This window comes from Ambystoma mexicanum, chromosome 5p (assembly GCF_040938575.1).
Source record: "Ambystoma mexicanum isolate Mex_15411 chromosome 5p, UKY_AmexF1_1, whole genome shotgun sequence".
Taxonomy (NCBI): Eukaryota; Metazoa; Chordata; class Amphibia; order Caudata; family Ambystomatidae; genus Ambystoma; species Ambystoma mexicanum.
Genome location: NC_090930.1, coordinates 1,019,152,789 through 1,019,175,978, shown reverse-complemented (window position 1 = coordinate 1,019,175,978; position 23,190 = coordinate 1,019,152,789). Strand labels below are relative to the sequence as shown.

The following is a 23,190-nucleotide window of genomic DNA, read 5'->3' as shown; positions in this document are numbered from 1 at the left end:
TGGTATCTTGTTCTGCCATGTAACCCTCCCCTACGGTATCTTTTGAATTTGCATTCCTTTGAGGCAGCTACCATCTAGCTGGCCACAGCATTTTCCTGAATTAAATGTATTTGTTCACATCACGTGCTTAACTGGGCCCTCTCTTAAAGCTCCAGTGTTTAATTCTCTGCTGTGTTTTGTGCAGTTTTAAAATCGCAGCTGCTTGTCATGTTAATTTCCTCTGCAGGACACATTTGTTTTCTCTCTTCTGAGTTCCTGTTGCATGCCCGTTACATTATATTTCTACCTGACTATGGGCATCAGCAACCTTATCTGCCTTACAATATCCTGCCCTACTTGTGTAGTGAGCCTCTATCTTGGGTACACGCCTTCCTATCACCTAATCTATTCTATTTTAAAAGACACTAATTGTGCAACATAATGTCTTATCTGTCCCCTACTGGTGTGGTGAAACTCACTATTTTTTGTGTGAGCAGCATTTCCAGGAGAATTTAAAATGCAGTTTCAAATGTGTCCTTTCTCATATTATAATTTCGTTTCTTCTGAAGAAGGCAGGGGAGCAGAGTTTGAACATGCTCTCTAGTCAATAATTGCCCCACGACATTCCCCCCTCTGGTCGAATCATCGGCCACTCCTTCATTTTCTCTCATCATAATATAGCCATCCTTGAGCAGCCACACTCTGGTGACCCCCCTCAAGTTACCTCTTTGTGCTACATATTCTGCTGGACTGCATGTCATAAGCCAGCACTCGCTATTGTTGTCACATTTCATACAGTGCTCATTGTAGTTATGGGTACCTTTTGGGCATATAAACAATGGTCGAGGTTGTCTAGCTGGTTGACCCAATGGGTACATGGGACAGTAAACTTCATCATCAGTTTAAGTGCACTGATGTACGGTGTCAGCCACATTAACCATTACTGTCATTTGGAGTGCCTTCTTACCAGTCATTTTACATTGGCTTATTGCTATTCTCAATATGCAAAGAGCCATTAGGACCAGTACCAAAATTGCCAACAGGAATTTGAATGCATCTGTCAGCCAGGTAGGCATCCAGGAAAATAGATAACCGAATCAGCTATCGTCCTCAATGTCATCCACTTCCTCCTCCATTTTATCATGCAGCTCTTTTAAGGAGTATACGGCCTCTGTCAAGGTCCCATTCTCCTCATCATGTGCGGGTCCATATGTACAGCAACTTCCTATCTTTGCGCACACTCCTCCATCCATGGCTGTGAGGAGGTCCAGAACATACCTGTTCTGTAGGGTCATCAATCTGACTGATCCTAACTCCTCCCTGATGACATTGAAGACTTTTATTGTGGCATTAATAGTTTGTGGCAGTTCCCACCTAGTTATCTGGATCCAGTGTGCATTTGCCGCTGCTTACAGGCCAGGCATTAGAAAGGATATGACGAATGTTGTTGTTTTAACAAACAACTTCTGACTCTCTGGTATTTCATCAAATGCAGCATTGTCTTCTTTGGAAAAATAGTTTGTTCTTTTTGTGCATTTTAGGCCTAGGGATCTTTTCTTCCTGTTGTATGCCATTGAAGGAAAAGTCCCAATGTCAACCCCACTTTGTGGTATTACCAGTGCTGGTGCATTTAGTAGCATTATTGTACATAAGCCACCCCTGTTGGGTGGAAGCTGCATATAAACTCTTGTACCTCAGGCCCAGTAATAGTCCATTAGTACAGCTGTGCGAACTTTCATACCTGGTAAATCCATAAATGCTATGGCACCCTTCATTGTCACCAACCTTTACTGAACTATTATTTCTAAAGCACAATGTTGGTGCTTGTAGTTTGGTTATGGGTAATGGTCCTGCTTCATCTTCCACCCATGATAAAAATGTTGCAGTTTCTTTCCATTCCTCACGGCACACTCTGTCTGCGTTTTTTTCCCTTCTTTTGGTGTAGTCAAAACTGCCTCTGCTTCGCATCCCATTATTCCATCAACCCATCCTCCTGAGGAATTTGCCGACAGACCACAATTACTTTTATTTGTAATTGTGGTCTGTCGGCACAATGAGGTATCAAATTAAACTGGGCATCTGTATACCTTAACATTTGGTGATCTCCTATTTCGACATCTCCTCTTTTTTGACCTGATAGCATGTACTTGAGCACCTTACTTTTCATTCTTATGTTCTCCATCATGTGTGCCTCTTTTACATAGTTGTCTACGTATGGGAATTCTGATCCTGTGAGATACTTCATCATGTCCGATTGTCCCAGAAAACATCCTCTGGTCTGGCATACTGCAAGATGTACCAAGCAGTGTGCTCTGGACTCAGGTACTTCTTGATGTATAAATACTCGAGAGGCTGTCATGGCATAGGGGATAAGTGAGCAAACAAAGCACCTTTCCCTTGATCTCTCTCTCTCCCCACCTTCTCCATTGACTTATACCATGAGTTTCGTTCAATATTTATGGAATTATCAAAGTACCTTCTCATGTAATATTATTCATCATCTGCAATACTTCTCCTAGCCCTAACTGTCTCCAAAACTGGGTGGAATACCATTTCCTGCTCTAACTGGAAATCCACTTGTTTTTTCACTTTTACTAACATTATGCCATAGGAACACATTTATCTTATCATAATCAGTTAAATGCAGTGTGAGATTAAATAAGAAATAAGAAATAAAAACAACAAAAGAGAAAGGAAAACAGAAGGATCGCAATAGCCATAATGTCTGTCGTGTGTAGATTTGTCCTGCAGCATATTGATCAGGGTATTATGAAGATATCAGGAACATAAGGATATGAAAGCATTTGTACAGTTTACTTAATACCGGGCAATAGTAGTTTATTATTTTTCAATGGTGAGTGAGGCAAGCTCTATATACCTTTTTCAAAACATTTTACAACCACATATAATGACAATAATAAAAGATTTGATTTATGATTTTCAAACCACTTTCACAATTACGTTGTTCATTGAAAAATATAAAAATAAAAAAATAGTGCTGATAAAAAACATACAAATATAAAAATGTGGAAGATAGAACTAGTCCCAATAAAAATTTAAAGATAGAAAAGTAGAATAAATAGTCTGTTATAGATGTATGCTCTTGAGAAAAATAGCGTAAAGCATTGTCCCAATAAAAAATGTAAAGATAGAAAAGTAGAAAAAATTGTCTGTTATAGATGTATTTCTTGTGAAAAAATAGTATAAAAAATTAACCCAATAAAAATGTAAAGATAGAAGAGTAGAAAAAATAGTCTGTTATAGATGTATATTCTCGTGAAAAATAGTCTTTAATGCTGTGCTGGTGATGTATTCAAAAGGTCCTTAGCATCAACTCCTTTCTTACTGTTCCAGTGATATTTCAGCATCAGTGTTCCTCAAGTGGTGCAACATCATTTATATCTTCTTTATTCCCAAGTTCCTTATTGCTTTTATCTTCTTTCTCCACATGCACTTGAGCTCTTGTCCTGGGTCTGTTTTTGTTCTCTTCTCCCTCGGGATCCTGGTAGTTGGGCAGGGAGGCGGCACTCTTGTATAGTTTTACATTGGTAAGGTGGACCCATGCCTTCTTGTCCTGCAATTTTACTGAATAAGTCAAAATATGGGGACCCGTGAATTTTGGATGGTTCCACTTTCACACATGTTTGCGGCACAGCACGAGGTCCCCAGGGAACAGTTGGAGAGGTGGAATACCTGTGGCAGTATCCAATTCTGTCTCGTCTTCCTCTGTGCCTTTTGCGACACCTCTCTGCCTTTCCTTTACTTGTCGAGAAATGAAAGAGAGAGATTTAGTCATGGACATTAAATAGTCATGTAACTCATTTCCTAACACAGTAGCAGTGTTTTGGGCATCTGTCTGCGTGGGTGGGGTAATGGGCACATGCATCCTGCAACCTTCCACCAACTCATGAGGAGTCAGGTGATGGTCTGATCCTGACTGCGTAGGGTAAAGAGAGCCAGCGGAAGGCAATACATCGATACCTTATGCAGTGTGTCACGCATTTTTGCGATGCAGTCTTTCAGGAGGCCATTGAGGCGCTCCACAACGCCACTTCCTTGTGGGTGGTAGGCCGAATAGAGTTTATGTCTAATTGCTAATTGGGATGTAATTTTGCAAAGAGCTAATTTGCAAAATGAGATCCATTATCAGATGTCAGCACCTCACACACTCCCCATCAGGGGAACACGTCGCGTGCAAGGAATTTCACTGCTGACATGGCATCTGGGTGGGTATATGGTCCTGCTTCTATCCATCTGGAGAAGGGGCACACTGACATAATTACACATTTGTATCCTCTGCACGTTTGGGCCATATCAATGTAATCTACATGCAGGTGTCTCAATGGGCCACTTGGGCAGGGTATTGTTCCTCTCAGGGTCCTAAGTATATGGCCTGCTGTATATTTCTGACAAGTTGCACAATTGATGATGAAGTTTGTCACGTGTTCATGCAGGTTGGGCACAAACCACTCAGTGGAATTCTGCGCTGCAATGCACTCTTTGGAAATATGTGCCGGGTAGTGTCACTGTTCTGTGAGTAATTCTAGTGGCATTACAGGCTTTCCTGTGCTTCCCTGTCGCCACAAAAGATCCGTGGGGCACAATGAACCTCCTCTTTTTTCCCCACATCTTCTGCACTTCTGGCAATGCACGCCCTTGTATCTCTATTAACTGTGCTACTGGCAGTACATTGTAAATTTCAGTCACTACCATCAACTTTGCATGTAATTGCATGGTCTTTGGTACCTCCACTATATCTGGCTGTGTTTCCATGGGGAATTAAATCTGAACCTCTGGTATGTGCTAAGCATTTCACCACGGCGACCTCTGATGGTTTGGATAATGCAGAAATCAGTTTTTCTAACAGTGCACGATGCTGCATGAGTGTACCGTCAGCGCACAGGAAACCCCTCCTTGTCCACTGTGACAGTCCAGAATGCACTGTGGACGTCACATAGGCCGAATCAGAGTACACCGTAACTTTCTCATCTTCATGTGTCTCTACTGTCATAATCATTGCCACTAATTCTGCTGCTTGTGCTGAAAAATCTGCAGGTAGTCTTATGCTTTCAACAGTCTCAAACTCTCCATTTTCTTTTGCTCTTACTACTGCAGCTCCCGTCATTCTTGTCCCTGAATTTGTGTCTATTGTTGAACTGCCATCAACAAACACTTTTACTCCTGATTCTAAGGCCACCTCCATGGCATGGGGTATCTCATCATAATAATCTGTGTATGCTGTGCAGTCATAGACATAATCATCTTCCTGCACTGGATCTGCTATGTATTTTGCTGGATTTACCAAATGGCATCTAACAATCTTAATAGATGGATTTGTTAGAATGACCTCATATCTTGAGGCCCTATGTGTAGTCAATGTGATTTTAGGCTTCTCAAGTATTGCAAAAAGTGCATGTTCCACATATAATGTTACCGAGCAGCCCATCATCACAGTGGATGATTTCTCAACCGTGAATGCTGCTGCAGGGTATCTAGACCTTCCATCTAAAATTGATTAATCTAATGCATTTACATTGAATTTTATTCATTGGAAATGCTTTCCATCGAAAAGCATTTTCATTGAATGAAATTCGATGGATTTCGATGGATGTTAGACTTAGGGTTAAGGTTAGGGCAAGGGTTAGAAATAGGGTTAAGGTTAGGGCAAAAGTTAGAATTAGGGTTAGGGTTAGGGTTAAGGTTAAGACAAAGGTTAGAATTAGGGTTAGGGTTAAGGTTAGGGCAAGGGTAAGAATTAGGGTTAGGGCTAAGATTAGGGCAAGGGTTAGAAATAGGGTTAAGGTTAGGGCAAGGGTTAGGGCAATGGTTAGCGTTAGGGTTTCGATTAGGTTTGGGTTCTGTGTTAGGGCTTGGGTTAGGGTTTGGGCTAGGGTTAGGGGGTGCCCTTGGAGGTTTGGGGGGTTGGGGAGGAAACCACCCATTAAATAATTAACACTAAAACGTTACATGAAGCTGACCAGTGCCAAAATACTTTGAAGTTTTTAGAAATGGACAGCTCGATGTAAGGTTTTAACATGTGAAATAAATGCATGAAATGCTATCTTTTACACTTTAAAGTACATAGCCATCAACATTTGTCCATTCCTATATTCGATGGACAAGTTTCAATGGATATGTTCTTTTACATGTAAAAGATAGCAATTCGATGCATTTAATCCTTCTAACAGTGGTCGAATATACGAACTGTAGTCAAATACCCATACTCTGCAATCATTGCATAATCCCAAGAACTGTTGCAACTCCTTCACTGTGTTTGGATGAGGTGTATTACTGATTGCCTCTGCTATTTCAGGTGTCACACTCCTCCCTTCTTTGGAGATTATTTGGCCCAAATAAAGTACTTCTTCCTGACAATATTGCATTTTCTCTTTGTCAACGTTGTACCCTTTCTCAGCTAGCAATGTCAGTAGCTGCACTGAGACATTTCTGCGCTGTTCCTGACAGTCGCTGCATACAAGCAAGTCATCTACATATTGTATGATGGCACTGGGAGTTTGTATGTTTCCCAAATCCATCTGCAACAACCTGTTAAACACACTGGGGGATTCACAGTACCCCTGTGGGAGATGACAATGTTCTAGTGTTACCCTCTATAGGTGAATGTGGTTAAATACCGCAAATCTTCATGAAGGGGTATACTTAAAAATGCATTTTTCAGATCAATCACTGTGAAATGTGTGCCCGTGAGAGATATATTACACAATACCATGGCAGGATTAGGTACCACTGGAAATTCAGGCTCAACAATGTTATTCAACGGGCGTAAAACATGTATGAATCTCCAGGACGCTCACTGAGATTTTTTAACTAGGTGTACAACAGTGTTGCAAGGAGACTCTGATGGCACTATCACTCTCTGCTTCATGAGCGCATTTATTTTTTCATAAATATCCTCATCTAATTCTTTGGACATTGGATACTGTTTTACTCGAGGTAAAATTGCTCCTTTCTTTAATTTTATTTTTACTTCTCCAATCCCTTTTAACAGCCCCACATCATATGGACCGTTCATCCATAGTGTGCTGGGTACCCTTGCCAAATCTTCCATAAATGATGGTACTTTTTGAGCTAGCATTATTTGTTGTGGCTCCTCTGTATACTCTATTCTCATTTGACATGGTATATTTATCTCAAACAATACCTCATCATCAGAGTCACTGTAGTCAAACAACTCATCATCTGTCAACTGGGTCAGACTGTGGGATGCGTTAATTGCTATTACTGTGCGACAACTCACCCCTTCCTCATCAGTGCCGTGTAAAATCACTCTATCCTCCCTCATTACAGCCATCTGTAGCTCAATTGTAACCAGTTTGCCTTCAGTTGCATCTGTAGGTGGGGAAGCCATGATAACATCACTTGGACTTCATACCAAAATACTTCAGGATCCACTGGTACTCCCCTCTGTACTTTATGCCCATGAAAGGCTTATATGTATTATTTTTCTGTCTGGAAATATATGCCTGGTGTAGAGCATATTATGCCGTCCTCTGTCAATGATATTGACATATTGAGCTTGGCCATACGATCTCCTCCCAATATGTTAACAGGTGTCTTCCTGGAATACAGGAATGGGATCGCTACCGTCTGATCTCCTACTGTCACAGGCAAATTGTCAGTGTAAGGAACCGTATTTGTAGCCCCATAAAAGCCTTGAGTGTCCATGAATATTCATGACATTGGAAATCTGCCCTATCTGACACAGGACTTTGTTGCCTCAGTGTCAACTAAGAAGGAAAGAGTCCAGTTGCCTAAAGATAGCTCCACCCTCGGTTCCTGTTCAGGGTCTGTGGTTACTGATAGGATAAGGAACATCAAGCTATTCTGTGGGCTGTCCTATTGAGGATATATGTTCAGTCCTGTCCCTGTAAAAGGGTTCCCCCCAACCGCTGTCACTCCTCCTATCCATGGTGTCTGTGACATAATATTGGTATCCCACTGTGTCACTGCTTGTGATTGCACTGCACTCTGTGATTGATGTGTCAATGTCTGCTGTGGTTGTTGTGGCGCTACCTGTGGCTGTATCTGTGGCCCTTGGGGTTGCTGCACTGCTGTGCTTGTGTCACCATATGGCGCTGGATATGCCATCCCCCTTGTTGGCCCATACTGCATTGCACCTTGCTGCATTACTCCTCTACTTCTACACACTCGTGAAATGTGTCCTACTTTCCCACATGTCCAACATACTGCTCGAGTACCCCCTGGTCTTCCAAAGCTAGACTGTCCCCCACCAAACCCACATCCTCTCCCTCTGTGAACAAATCCTCTTCCTCCTCTAGGGTAAAAACTACTCTCCCCTCTTCCTGCAAAATAACCACTCATGCCCTGCTGTGGCATGCCAGCTCCCTGTCCAATATTCCCGTCTCCTGTATTTATCAATACCCATCTTCTTTTTGCCTTTCCTCTATTTTCTTTTGATCCTTCTCCTGCTTTAACCTACAGTGGTGTATGATAGTTAATTTTATCTCTGGCCATGGTCTCATTTCAATCCCAACAATCTTTTTGAACTGCCTTGTTCTTCTTCAGCTAGGCCCTGATTTAGAATATGATAAAACACTGGAATATCTTTATCCCAATGGTCTTTAGTTTCCAAACGCCATCGTTCTTTAATGTCTTGAATATAGGCAGCGGGGTCCTCAGTAGGCCCATCTTCTTAGTCATTATGGTGCTCATGTGAGATTGACCTGGAAATAGCACCCACAGTGCCTTCCATACATTAGCTCTACAATTATTAAATGGTGACCCGTCATATTTAGTGGTGTTATGTTCTGTCACTGCAAAATAGCCTGCTCGCTTCCACACGTCCTCTGCCTGGTCACCCGATATGGATGCAAATAGGCTTTTCATGTCACCTATAGATAATGCTATCCCATCTGTCTCCCGCTCTAGCTTGTAGACCACCGGCCCGCCCCTGCTGTCAGTGATGGCAGCTTATCTATCAAGTTATTTTTGTCTGTCTGATTTCATGGAGTATAGAAGGGCTGCCCTAATCCCTTGTGGAGTAGTGGGAATTGTTTTACCCCTTTCGTGCGCAAAGGTGATGCTGCACAAGTTCTCCTTTTCAATGTCTCAGCTACAAGTGTCGCTGGCGTAATGTCAAGTTTCTTAAGAAATATGGTGATTTATGGTCTTCATTTATGGGCAGTACTGATGTGAGGTGTGGATACAGGCTTAAGTTTAACCCCAGTAAATCTGCTATCTCTCTTACACCTGGCCCTGTGGTATCCATTTGTGGGGCTTGCGCGGCCTCTTCTCCCACCTCTTCATCACCAATATCTACCCAATCTGTCTCTCTGTCACTTTCTCCACTGTCGTCATCCTCAAGTATGAGATCAAAACTCACTCCCTTAACAGGCTGCCTTACATATGTTACACTCATTATCTCTGGAAACACATCTCTGCCCCTGGTCTCTGGTGTTATTGTCCCACTCCCTTCTCCCCACATCTCTGGTATCATATTTCTGCTCATCTTTTGGCTCATCTCCTTCCTCATTTTTTCAATGTCTTCCTTTTCTCTTCCCATTCTCCTGTTCTTCCTGTCTTCTCATTTAGCCTCTTTACATACTCATCCCTTCCTCCTACCTCCCTTTTCCTTCTTTGTATTTCCTGTTCTTCACATTGCATCTTCTCCGCTGCTTCTCTCTGTTCCCTCTCTTTCTTCCTTGGTGCATTTTGTTCTATCTCTTCCTGTGTCTCCCTCCCGACTTTCTCCCTGGCTGCTTCCTTCATTTCTTCATACTCCACTACCTTCACATAATTATTTTCTGTGTCTTTCCCATCGAGTTTCAACAATATTTTTCCTCCTACCCATTCCTCTGGTTCCATCGTAGTCTCTCCACTATCCCCATTACCTATGGGTACGCTTCTTGCCCTGTGACCATCTATCTGCATGCCTCTCACTCTCCAGAGCTCTTCATTAGCTGCTCTAAGCTGCTTTTCTAGGATATGTAGCTCTCTATACACATCCTCATCCCTTAACTGTGTCTCTGAGCTGTGCCATGCTTCATTCTCCATTTGCATTAATGGCGCCTTTCCTTTTACCAATTTCACCCTTCTCGTACTATCAGCACTTTCCTCATCAGGGGATTCATACCTGGGATTACTACACCCTACAGCTGCTGCTTGTACCGGGTATATTCCTGGGATGGTCCATGCGGGTGTGCTCTCCTCATACGGAGGCAGTACTGTGAATTGCGTGTGTACGTCTGCCTCAGCTGGTGCTGGCAGAGCTGTTGGCTGTGTGTAAACTCTTTCCTCAGAGGGAGGAGGCCGCAGCGCTGTGGGCTGCTCGTGCTCCACCTGACACATATTAAGCATCCATTCCTTCTTAGGCCCCTCTGTCTCTTCCTCAAAGGCCTTCCAGAGTTCTAATAAACCTCACCTGTTCTTGAGCTTCCTGCCCTTTTGTGTGGTGTGTAAGAATGTGCACATATGTTGGAGTACATTTTTACAGTAAGTGCCCTCTTGTGGCCACGATAGGTACATCTTCCCAGCAGTCCCTTTCACCCACTCAGCATGATACTTAATGATTTTGGCACTATATCTAGGGAATGCTTTGCATAGGTGAATTATTGGGGTATCTGACATGGTGACAACTATTAAGCAGCGCGCAGCTTGGCACTTACACAGAATAAAAAATGCAAAACAATCGTCAGTTTACCAATAATTAGAACAGAAACAGTCTTTGCAATTCTCTCACACTTTTCTCTTACTCACACCTCTTCCCCACTTCAAATCTATACCATACATTAAATCCGTTTTCATTGTCTAGGGACACGCCCCAATATCCAAAACCTACCTCTGGGTCACAACAACAAAATCTTTACACAATCTAAATGTTCATACTTACCCCATCAACCTCTACCAAACAATACTATTTGCTACTCTCACAACACATAAAGAAAAACCCACCTCTACAGGACCTTTCTCAGAACAGAACACAATCCCGGCAATCAACAATTTAGTCAGTAAAGACACAATGCAACACAATAAAATACAACGGTCTTCCAGTTTCTTTCTTTTGCCCAGGGTATCCTTATCTCTCCATCTCTTTAACTCTACCCTCAAAAGAAGGTTAGGCCCTCAGGGGCCCTACTGCAAGTCTTCCAAGCCCTTGTCTAGGGCTATCCTTAATCAACTTCAGTTTCTTAAATATCATACAATAAATTTCCCACCCCACAACTGTTACCATGCACATAGCATACTCACTTTTCCGTGGACATTTGAGGGTTGTGGGTCCTGGGGTACCCTCAATTTGCCAGCCCCTCCTGTTGCTTCCATTGGGCGGTGGGAGACCAGGTAGGGTTCCTCTCCAAAGCTGGCCCATGCTGTCCTTCCTGTTAAGTTGTGCACAACAGAAAAAATCTCCTCTCCTGACCGATCCGCTGTCCAAAAAGAGGGTGGCAGGGTGGGCACCCCAAGGTCCACAAGCTGGAACCGAACTCGAAAAGTCAAATAGCCCTCCAACTGGTATTTGCCAAAAAAGAGACAATACTGAGTGGATTGCAGTATGCCAAATGCAAGGTAACCCAGCTTTATTGCAATATAAACTCGTGGAAAAAACAAGATTAACAGCCAAGCTCTCACTCAAGATTTTCTCCACATCTCAGCAGGAAACAGCTTTTTTTATAGACATTGTGATGGCACCGTCATGAAAACCTGTTGCTTCTGGTCATTGGCTCCCTATACTAAGCTACATATATAATTTTATATGTCCATTAAAAATGATTGAACAATACTTTATCTAAGATCCCACCCATGAACCATGCCATAACAATGTGTGCTACCTCATCATGCTTGACTATTATTGGTAGGCTCTAAATTACTTCTGCTGTGAAAAAAGACATGTGCTTATTGGTTAACCTGCGGTTACACTCTCCATGAACTGGTTGCATGATGAAATGTTTTATGCAGATGGAAGAAGACAAGCGTATCGCCTTTGTTCTTCTTTAAATGAAACAGCCCATGTTATCCCTGCCATGATATCTCGAGTCTCAAGGACCACTTCTTGCAACAGTAATCGCACCATCCTCTTCTGGACACATTTATGAATAATTATTATTATGAATCATTCTGCTTTCACCACGTGCGCAGTAATTACTTGTCTTTTCTGTCGCGTCGCATTTCTCTGTCAAGCCTCGCCGATCACTGAGACATTAATCTGCCAACTACTTATGAAATGTCCTGGGATGTTCAGTTTGTCCCATAGACTTCAAATAGTCTGCCGTATTATCGTAACTTGATTCACCTTGGCAGTTGGATGCACACAATGATATCTTGTTCCTCCATGTACCCTCCCCTACAGAGTATTTTGCCTTCGCATTCCTTTGAGGTAGCTACATCTAGCTGGACAGCATTTTCCTGAATTAAATGTATTTGTTCACATAGCATGCTTAACTGGGTACCCTCTTAAAGCTGCAGGGTTTAATTCTCTGCTGTGTTTGGTGCAGTTTTAAAATGGCAGCTGCTTGTCACGTTATTTTCTTCTGCAGGACACATTTGTTTTCTATCTACCGAGTTCCTGATGCATGCCTGTCATATTACATTTCGCCCTACCTATGGGTATCAGCAACCTTATCTGTCTTACAATTCCCTGCCCTACTTGTGTAGTGAGCCACTAACTTGGGTACACGCCTTACTGTCACTTGATCTATTCTATTTTAAAACACACTAATTGTGCAAGCTAATGCCTTATCTGTCCCCTACTTGTGTGGCAAAACTAACTATTATTTGTGCCAGCTGCATTTCCAGGAGAATTTAAAGTGCAGTTTCAAATGTGTCCTTTCTTATCTTAAATACCCTGTCCTCCCTTCAGGTCATCCTCTGCTCATTTTCTATGTTCTGTATAAGTTATATACTATATGGCCACCGTAATGATCTGCACAGCTTTGAACGCAGAGTGGACATTTTGATTATGTTTGTTTTAGTCTTTTAACCTGATTTTGCCCAGTTCCTGTGGTAACTTTTAGTAATTGTAGGTGTGATTTCCATCTTGCTGTTTTGATATCGCTTTGATTTTTGGCTAATTATGAATCCTTGTTGTAGTTTCACTTGTTAAAGTGACTTTTTGGGGAGTTTATTTTGTTATGAATGTTTTTATCACTTTTTAGTTTAACTTGAATAGTATCCGCAATACATGCTCTCTCTTGGTTGCTCATCTTTTCTTCTCTCTACTCCACTCTTTCTGTCCTTAATATGCCATGGGCTTCAACCCTCTTACTACCTAATAACATATACCTACATGCATGTAGCCTAATTGTGCAGGGTAGCCTTACCTTGTTTTCAGCCCATTTTTGTTAGTCTGCCATATCTCACATTTAGCCTATTTGTGTAAGGTATCCTTACCCTGCTTTTAGCATATTTGTGTTATCTAGCTTTATTTTGCATTTAGTCTAACTGTGTAAGGGAGCCTTACCTTGCTTTTAGCCCTTTTGTATTAGTCAGTCCTAGCTTGCCTTTAGTCTAATATTGTAAGGTATCCCTACCCTTCTTTTAGCCCATTTGTGTTAATCAGCCTTATTCCGCATTTAGCCTAATTGTGTAAGGTATCTTTACCCTGCTTTTAACCATCTGTGATAGTCAGCCATATCTCGCATTTAACCTAACTGTGTAAGGGAGCCTTACCTTGCTTTTAGCCAATTTGTGTTAGTCAGCCTTATCTCACATTTAGCCTAATTGTGTAAGGTATCCTTACCCTGCTTTTAACCCAGCTGTGATACTCAGCCATATCTCGCATTAAGCTTATTGTGTAAGAGAGAAATATTTTGCATTTAGCCAAATTGTGCAAGGTGTACAGATGGACCCCAGGATGTAGGCATTGTTGTTTGTACAACTAACCCATTTTCTGCTCCTGCACACCGCACCTTTGTAATTTAGTGAAAATCATGGGCTAATTCCACACACCTTGCACTCATGTATTACACAAACACTATTGCACAACACTTCTGCCATAAGAATTAAGCTACCTTTAATGACAAACTCGAATTGTAGCTTCCCAAATAATGCTCTGTCTCCTTAAACACAATCCACCCCTGTCTAGTACTTAGTATACCTCTGCTGAACCCATCCACACACCATTCAGACATTGGTGACTAGCACGGTCTTGGCCACCCTCACATAAGTTTAATGGCTGAAATGCACACATAAATAATAGCACCTCCCATTTTTTCAAATTTTGACTCCCGTCCCTCCGAGAGAATTCAGCCAACAGTGCGTTGGGACCATAATTATGATGAAAGGCATATAGAATTTACAAATGAATGAAGGAAATCACCACCAAATCTGCTAGGTACGCATAACGCAACACTTGGGTGCGCACTGGCCACAGGCATGGCTACCCGCACACATCAGAATACAGCAAGGACTATGAAAAAATGTGGTCATGCTGATCACATAATTTTCCACCTACTAACACCAGACTATGCCTCAACGCCTCTGAAATCAGTATGCAGCACAGACCTATGACATATTCAGGCACGCTGAACACATAGCAAGTCTCTAGCACTCACGCCCTCTCCTGACTCCTCTCCTCAGCACCCATCCACATGCCTGACCTTATGGGTGCTGTCTACCGGAGCCTGGCCAGCCCTGATAAGCCTAATTTGGCCAAATGCACACACGCATTGTAAGCTTATTGTGTGACTTCATACACTCTGGACTTCGGTCCCCGAGGGCGCTCCCACCACCAGTGCATTGATGCTATAATAATGATAAAAGACGCTATATAAGTGACAAGTACAATACAATCCAATGTTTAACCTTACTAAATAAGCAACTTGCATTTCCAAATAAAAAGATGATGCCTTGCCATAAAAATTGCACGATTATGGTCTTTGTTTTCATGTTTTCCATGTTTCCTTTAAGGTAGATACCAGTGTTCTTTAGGCGATGCAGCAACATTTTGAATGTATAATTAATCATTTGTTGAGTATGTTCAGAAAACTGATTGCCAAAAATGCTGAAAATAAATAATCGCATTGTATGTGTTGCAGGGAGAACCAGGACTCCCGGGTTCGCAAGGAGCTGTAGGAGCAAAGGTATAGTTTCAATGTACAAAGATTGTAACTTTCCCTGTAATTCTACCAACACTGGAAGAAACTCTGCCTGCTTTTTTGGGTCTGTTCAATGTATTCTGTAATGAGGCCCGTCAATTTCTTGAGCCAAATACTAATATATTGGTTTAACCTCCACTGCTCAAGGCATGGCCATGACTTTGTTTTGGTTGCTGCCCTGAAAGAGGAAGGGCTATGATGTCAGATTTAGGCATGTCCTGATATTCACATATTGTTTCCCGGATACAACTTTAGACAAATGTCACCCAAGAAGGTGAATAGGGATGATTTTGAGTCTGTTCTATCGAATTATACTCTGCACTGCGTGATGCTGAGGACCAATTGCTGATGCAGTCAATTCAGCCGAGTGAGCAATAGTTACACTATCTTTACAACATAAGGCCCGATTCATGGAATTATCTGTACAGAAAATAGGGTACTTGGCGTGAGCAATTGCGTGCAAATCTGCCTTTGTGGATTCATGGAATCGAATGTGCTGTACTTTTCCTGGACTTGCTGGAGTACACTGGTTCGGGACGTCTGTGTGAGCCGTTGAGGGCCTTGCATGAGACTCCAAGCAGAGCATGTGCGTGACTTGCACAGAAGGATGGGATGGGGGGGGGGCGGAACACCAAAATGGGGAAGAACTTGCGAAAAGGTTGACATTCCGAGGGACGGCCTGCAGGCAGTCCCTCGCACGCCCACAATTGCGTGGCACGAGACGTATTCATGGATTCGATCGTGCAACGTCACGGCTGGTAAATGACCACGCAAGTCCTTCATACGATTCGCCTCCCAATGGCAGGCATAAGTACACCTGCGCGTAGGAAATGCAGCATGCAGGGGGGGTTGCATGTCAGATTACCGGGTATGTGTACTAATTCAGGGTTCTGAGTTATTGCTGAGTTACGATATTTTTATACAATGTTGTCGGGGTCACCGTTATGGGGGACCCTGTGCAGGGTCCCTGAGTTGCAGGCCTGCTTATGGGGGACCCACACACTGTTTGAAGGGTGTGTGTATTCACGCCTGGGGGAGCGCGCAAAGGTAGCTGTTCTGGCTGTTCATGCTTTGCGTGTGGGGTGTTGGGGGCGTTCCCGGCACGACTTGCGATTACGGTTACTTTGCGCTGTAAATTCCATGAATACGCAGGGCGCAGATTTTTCTTTCTGCTCGCAGGCTCGTGCAGTGTCCTTCTCGGCGCACAGCTCTTGTAGGATATCTCCCCACATTTCCATGAATCGGGTCCACAGTGGTTAGCATGTACAGTCCTTGAGTCATTTTGGAGATGCCAAGGGCCTGATAGCTGTGAAGGTTATATTGGGTCCTAATATACTCCTTTGACTAATGGTACAACATTCTACTTTGGGCGGGATGTGAAATAAATTTCATGTTGAAAGGGCACTCCAGGGCATCCTATGAACCTGATTTACAAAAGCGTTTTTCAATAGAAAATCCCATTGTAAACCACACCCTTTATTGTTGAAATTTTGAAGTAATCATCTGATGGACCTTGTTGAACAGCACTAGACTTGTAGAAATATTTTAATTAGCACCAAAAATTCACCTTGCAAGTAGCTTCTCTGTGAAAACATTTTACATGTAATCAATCATACCACATGCCTGTTTTTGTTTTCAAAACAAAGTTAAGGCTGCTCGAGTTACAATGTATCAAAAATAGACCTGCAGACATATCAGTATTTTCCTGTATCCCGCTCGTCTATAAATCAAGCTTCCAACACAAGTTATTCATAATTTTGCAAATCCGGAGCAATTCTGCAGCAGAAATGATCATTGAATTGCAAATAACATTCATAGGAAGCGCACGTCATTAAGATTTCACACTGTTGTGATTTGTTCACCTGGATACATTTGACGAATGCAGTTCATGTCAGTGCATGCTGGACAAATAATGTTGTGTTACATTTCAGGGTCCCGAAGGGCCAGCGGGGCAAGAAGGAAGAGCGGGAATTCCAGGCAAAAAGGTAATGCAGATGAACATGCTTCAAGTACTTGCTGTTGTCCCTACTGCTGTGCAAACCTTTTTTGTGAATAACACGTAAGGTTGATCAGAATACTTTTCTATTCAGTGACACAGTAAGCGTGAGCTTTTTCCAGGGATTCAAATGAGCAAATCTTAACAAATGCATTTACTTTTTATAAAAAATAACTTTTTTAACGAATTTGTTTTTTTTGTTGTAGAAATTTTCTTTTATTAACAATTGGATTCATTCTGGTATACAAATTCCCTTTTTAACAAATCTATTAATGAGTTTATAGGCAACATAATACCCCCACCTTATGTATTATGTGTTTACAGATCTGAAACCCCTTAAGCATTAAAAACTTTGATTTGTGTATAATTGATTAGCCGCATGCACACATAGGTTCATGGCCACACACAGGGGCGTGGTCATCATGCTAGGACATGAGCCAGAAACGATCTGCAGAGTCCACTGATCTGAACCATTCTTCCATCCGTCTTCTTAGTTTCCGCTGGTTAAAGTGATATCAAGCTGATTCTGAGGGATCTTTTCTATAAATGCCCCTTTGGTCTTTCTTATCACTTTGGTAGGAAGAGGCACAACGTTAATGGCAGTCTTTGGGTGTGACTTGTCTAGATGCAATGTTGTGTCTTTAAGATTCATTTATTTTTTGTCATATCACAATTGTAGGGCAGCAAAGGGGAAAGAGGGACACAAGGATTTCATGGACATCAAGGACCACCGGTAAGTCAAATATCGGTGTAAAGGAGTCCGCCCTCCTAGAACAAGATACTCATTTGATTTAAGGTCACAAATTAGGTGCCCGCGTAACAAATAGCAACTTGCATCCGCAAATGTAGCATTTTCATTGCTGTTATTAGTTGGTTTTATGCTGTACCAGATTGCCACTGTAGTAGTCTCAAAGCGCGTAAGCCTTGTCCGATTTAAGGTGCATTAAGTCCCGCCCAGGGACAGCAGGACCTTAGACTACTTACGATGCATTGATAAGAAAATGGCGTAAAATAAGAAAATAGATGTGCAGAAGTAAACGCTGGTGCAGAGTATGAGAAGGTGTGTAAGTGGTATTACCCAAATTGACCTTTTACAATTGACCTTTTGCACAATTGGCCTAATTATAGTGGTGCTAATTGACCTTCTGCACAATTGACCTTTATATTATTTTAGTTATTTTATATATGTATTGGGTTGGTTTTGTATTAAAAATAATATAAGGGGATTGGGTGGGGGATTGTGGGGGTTTTCCCCCACATATATGTCTAAGTTAGGTCAATTCTCCCGAGGTCAATTCTCCTGAGGTGAATTGTGAAAAGGTCAATTAGTATACCACAGTTTAAGCAGGTGATCGATAGGTGGAGATTGCGGTATATTAAATATATGTGTAACGTTTGGGAGTGTGGGGGTCTTGAGATGTGCTTGGGGTAGCCAAAGCATAGTGTGGGCAGGTTCGACCAGGGTCCTCCCAATGGATGGGAGCATGTCTTTTTAAAAGGTCTTGATAAATAGGTTGTCCAAGGCCAAGGAGAAATGTCCTAAGTATATGTGTTGCTTACGAGGTAAAATAAATGAAGCAGTTCTGAATGGTAAGCAATAAAATATGAAGTAAGGGAGGGAAGAGGTGAAAGGATAGGTGCCATCCCCTTCCAATCTCCACCATAACAAAGGGCTGGCACAGCATACCTCAGGCGGTGCCCCATCCAGCTATGGCCTGCCCCCATATGCCCCCTGATCCCCTGCCTGAGTCAGAAGAGGGTTGATGCCCCAGGTGGATCGCCGAGCCCAATCCGAAATCGGATGGTGCGCTAGGTTATGGCATGCGATTATGCTCTGATGCCCTAATTATGCCATGCACTGCTGTGCAATGCTCTGTTTTTTTAGGCTTTGTATGCTATGGGAAGCCTTGCCATGTTAAGCTGCATGAGCATATTATCTCGCTCTGTTATGATCAATGTTTTCTTCATTGAAAATGTTAACATGACATTGGGCTCATTACGAGTAGGGAGGTAGCCATGCTGCTTTTAGCGGCATGGCTACCCCCATACTGGGTACCAGGTCCGGGTTCCAGGAATGGGGAAATACCAGGCCATTCCAACCTTGGATGGCCCGGTAATTCCCTATACCTGGAAGCCGGACCCGGTACATCCCCATTCCCATTTGAGCCCCCATAGGGCTCAGTGGGAATGGGAGGATGCTAACAACGGACCCGTTAATGACGGGCCCGTTTTTAGCATCCTGGTCTGCTAGCCGTTCGCGCTGAGGACGCCTGGTTAACCCTCTACCGCACTCCTCGTAATCAGGCCCATTGCGTTTTCTTATGTACACCTTCATTTTGTTTTGCTTTTATAGTGGGGTTCCCCCCCCTTATTGCACATATGCGTAACTGTGTTCCACCCTTGTCATGTTTATTTTTGTATTCTCCTTCCCAAATGTAGGAGTGTCTAACCGAATAGCATTTTTCGGATTTATCTGTGTTTTGCTCATTTGTCATCTTTTTCGGTACACATTGTCCTGTTGCTTTGTACAATGCCTTTGAAGCAGCCGGAAGGTGGCATGTAGCACCCCACAAAATGCCCAAATGGATAATAGATGCAAGTGGTACTTGTTCATGGAAAGTGATGTAGCGTCCAAAATACACATGCACATGTACTCTGGTAAGGAGGCGCTACAGATCAGCTGAACCTAAGAACCCCCTGCTGACCTCCTAAGAGGACAAGAGATCTGCAGCCCAGCTGAAGAATGACACACAGGGCTGGGTTATGCATGTTAACGCCCAGAAGAGCCCCCCTCAGACTAAGAGTATTCCAGTGGACTACACTACTATAATCAGCCCCTTAAAACTCCTTTCTGGCCTCAAGAGCATTCAGGCAGCCCAGTTGAGAGCATTGCTCCCAATGGTGTGTCAGTTCAAACCCCCTCCCCAGTGGTTTCCCCTGGGCTTCCAGGAATGCTAGTCTTCTAGATTGTCTCTTGGAATCATACAAAGTTAAGATCCCTCCTCTAACTAGTTTTGTTAGGTGCTGAGCTGCTGCTAGCTTGGCGTTGCATGCTTTGGGTAGGCATGAATCTCTGTCCTCAAGATCCAGACCCGATTCCCTTTTGCCCATGCAGTGAATTGCTCAGGAACATTGTTAGCTAAATGGAGTAGAGTGTGATACTGTCAAGTGGCGTGACGGCAAAGTTCTGCCGTTGCACATGTATTGTAATAAAGGGGGCGGTCCCGCGACATGGCAGTGCGCGCCGGGTGCCCGAAGATCCAGAGCCGATGCCCTTTTTGCCCTTTGCATTGCTCGGGAACATTGTTAGCTACATGGAGTAGAGTACTGCCGCGACATGTAGGAAAACTGCGTTTCTGTATATCCGCAGACTGCGGAGTGAGAGGTATACAATGTACCAGTACATGCAGGTTTCTTACCCCCAAGTCTTTTGGTTGTAGTGGCCCTTCAAAGCTCCTCTGTTCGCTGCTGCAAGCCTCCTCCCAGGACTATAATAAATTAACCACTTCACCCCCTTCTCAAGGAACTGCCCTTTCTGACTTCAAGCAGGCATCCTGTTAAGGACAGCCGGCATTGCCAAAACGCCACTCTGCCTAGCCGAGGAAATTCACAGACAGAAGCTTTGCCATTGCCAGCCTGGAAACAAAGAACTGCAAGATTGGTGAAAAAAACTTCAATGGTCTTTTTTTGGTATAGTCCGTCTCTAGAAGAAGTTATGAACGTAAATCGGAGGGGCCCCCTCCATCCTAGATTCACATGCTATGCATAGATTCACTTGCAGTACCTGAAAAGGGTGGTGGGGCGCTGAAGGCACAGCTGCAAACAGATCTACACGCACAATAATAAGATATGATGCCTCTGTCTGAGGCATGTGACAGTGAAGTCGTTATGTGTGTCATATTTTCACACTAGAACTGACTCCAGCGGGAGCAGAAATTCTGTGTTTGGGTCATGTAAGATTAAAGTAAACATAAAAAAGGGATTTGTATAGAAGCGTCATTTCGGCCATGATAAGAGGCTACCCAATAGTCATCGTCCCACTGTCTCTTTTCTCTGCCTCTTTTCTTTCACAATGTATTTCTTTTTAAATTGCATTTTATCTATATAGCGCCACGCCCTCTTAGTCAAATCGCTGGAAGAAGCAGCTGTCACGGAGGGGTTAAGGCTGTAGGAGCATGGCTTTGACTCTGTCTCTTCTGTCCTGGATTTCTCTTTCTTGTTCTCTGTCTTCTGTCTCTATGGATTTCACTCTTTTGTTCTCTGTCGTCTTTCTCGCTATTTCTTGCTCTCTCTGCATCTCTCCTTTTTCTCTCTCGCTTCCTTCTTAAATCTAAACCTGGAAGCAAGACGACATGAAGCAACACAGGTTCGATCCCCGGGTCCGCGCTTAGAAACCTCTGGGTGTTTAAGCGCGTTATAAATACGTAACTAAGACAAAAACACTATTCCTGTAACAGCGCCTCGATGCCTGCGGGCTGTGTGAGCGCTTTATAAATGTAATTAATTAATTAATTAAACCTGCAGTGAAATATACTGCAGAATAGGAGTCTTCAGATTATTCATATTTGCAAAGAAACTTATTTGATAGTAGACTTGAAAGGATGGTTTTCAGGAAAAAGAAACATCTCCACGGGTCATGTTTTCCACCCACGTTCATTCCCTGTGTTAAATTCTTGAATTTTTGGTGGAATTGTACTAGGAACTCCGTTTTCATGAAGAAAACCAATGATACCTAATGGATTTGTTCAGAGAGAATGGTCTATGAATGTTATTAAAAGAGTCAAAGGTTAGGCGTGTAATAAACATTTGTAAGAGCTTTTGCCTTATAATCCTGTAGATCACTGCAGTGTGAAAATAGAAAAAAGTAATAACAGCATTTAGCAGTTAGAGAAGAAGTATTTGCCAAATCTTATGGAACTGATGGAATAGCGTGAATGCAGATGAAAAAAGTATCCTACCTGGTACAAGTGAAATGATCCAAGCGGAAGAAGGACTAATTAATGGAGCGCACAGAACATAAACCCCCTGGGATGATATGATAGGTTATTTAAAACACGCTTAAGACCCAGCGGGTCTAAGCGCGTAAATACCCGCAGGTTTCTAAGCGCAGACCTGGGGATCGAACCTGTGTTGCTCCGTGTTGTCTTGCTTCCAAGGCGAGCATGTTGCCCCTGAGCTATCCTCCGGAGACTTGTACATTATACTTGTGTTTACTGTGTGAGTGTGACCAAATCTAATTTCACAATTTGCAGTGAGGTCACCAAATCCAAGCCACAGTTTACTCTTAAAGAGTGACTCCCATGTCGATGGGAAAAGAGAACTAAAGACGCATCAGCGTATCAGGCACTTTCAAGTGCCTACTTACTGGTACCCTTGTTTAAAGATGGATAGCACACTAAAATAGTTACAGGCCCCAAGAGGACATGTGCTCTGGCAATCCTTTAAGTTTGCTGTCTTATTTGCCTGGGCTACGAAGTTAAACCAGTGATCTGTGCTCACCATGTTTGACCCCCTGTCACGGTTCATACATTAACTCTCACGATTGGGTACATGATTGAATATATCATAATACAGTCCCCTGTCTCCTCAGATATAATAGTCCAGCAATAATAAAGTAGAGTTAGTAGGTCTCAAAAATGTCAATTTAATTTTCAAAGCCACAGACCAGCCGACCCGTGTTTCCACCACTGGTCTTTCTCAAGGCTGGTAATCAATATCAAATCTATCAATCACTGGTATTTGTTGCAATAATTGTGTGCCTGCCACTCCTTATAAGATGCATTAGTATTCAGTCTATTTTCATATCTCTCTCTCTGTGAGCCCAGCAGATTCTGATAACTTGCTTCTAGCTCTGGTTACCTGATGGGTATTTTCTCCCTCAAGGTTGGTGTAATAACTTATTAGCTATTGGATGTCCTTCTAGGAATCATCCACGGTGTCCCGTGTGTCTTCCACAGTTATTTGCCTGGGCATCTCTATACTTTGTCCCCCAAGTCAAACAACAGAATGTTAATTCTGCGGCCGCAATGCCGAAGTCAAGAGTGGCGTAGTCAAGAATAGACTGTGCATACATGTGGATGTTGTTGGCAACAGAAGCTAAGGGGATGGAATGGTCAAATTAAAGAGGCCTGGCACCTTGTGGTC

General features: G+C 42.8%; 1 protein-coding gene across 1 annotated transcript in view; it reads left to right on the top strand.

The window, feature by feature from the left end:
- LOC138480617 (collagen alpha-1(XXI) chain-like) overlaps positions 1 to 23,190 on the top strand; it is a 703,399-nt gene that overhangs the window by 422,876 nt on the left and 257,333 nt on the right. The window contains exons 13-15 of the mRNA XM_069612315.1: positions 14,991 to 15,035; positions 16,982 to 17,035; positions 17,726 to 17,779. Coding sequence (XP_069468416.1) covers positions 14,991 to 15,035; positions 16,982 to 17,035; positions 17,726 to 17,779 — 153 coding nt within the window. The remainder of the gene's footprint in view (positions 1 to 14,990; positions 15,036 to 16,981; positions 17,036 to 17,725; positions 17,780 to 23,190) is intronic.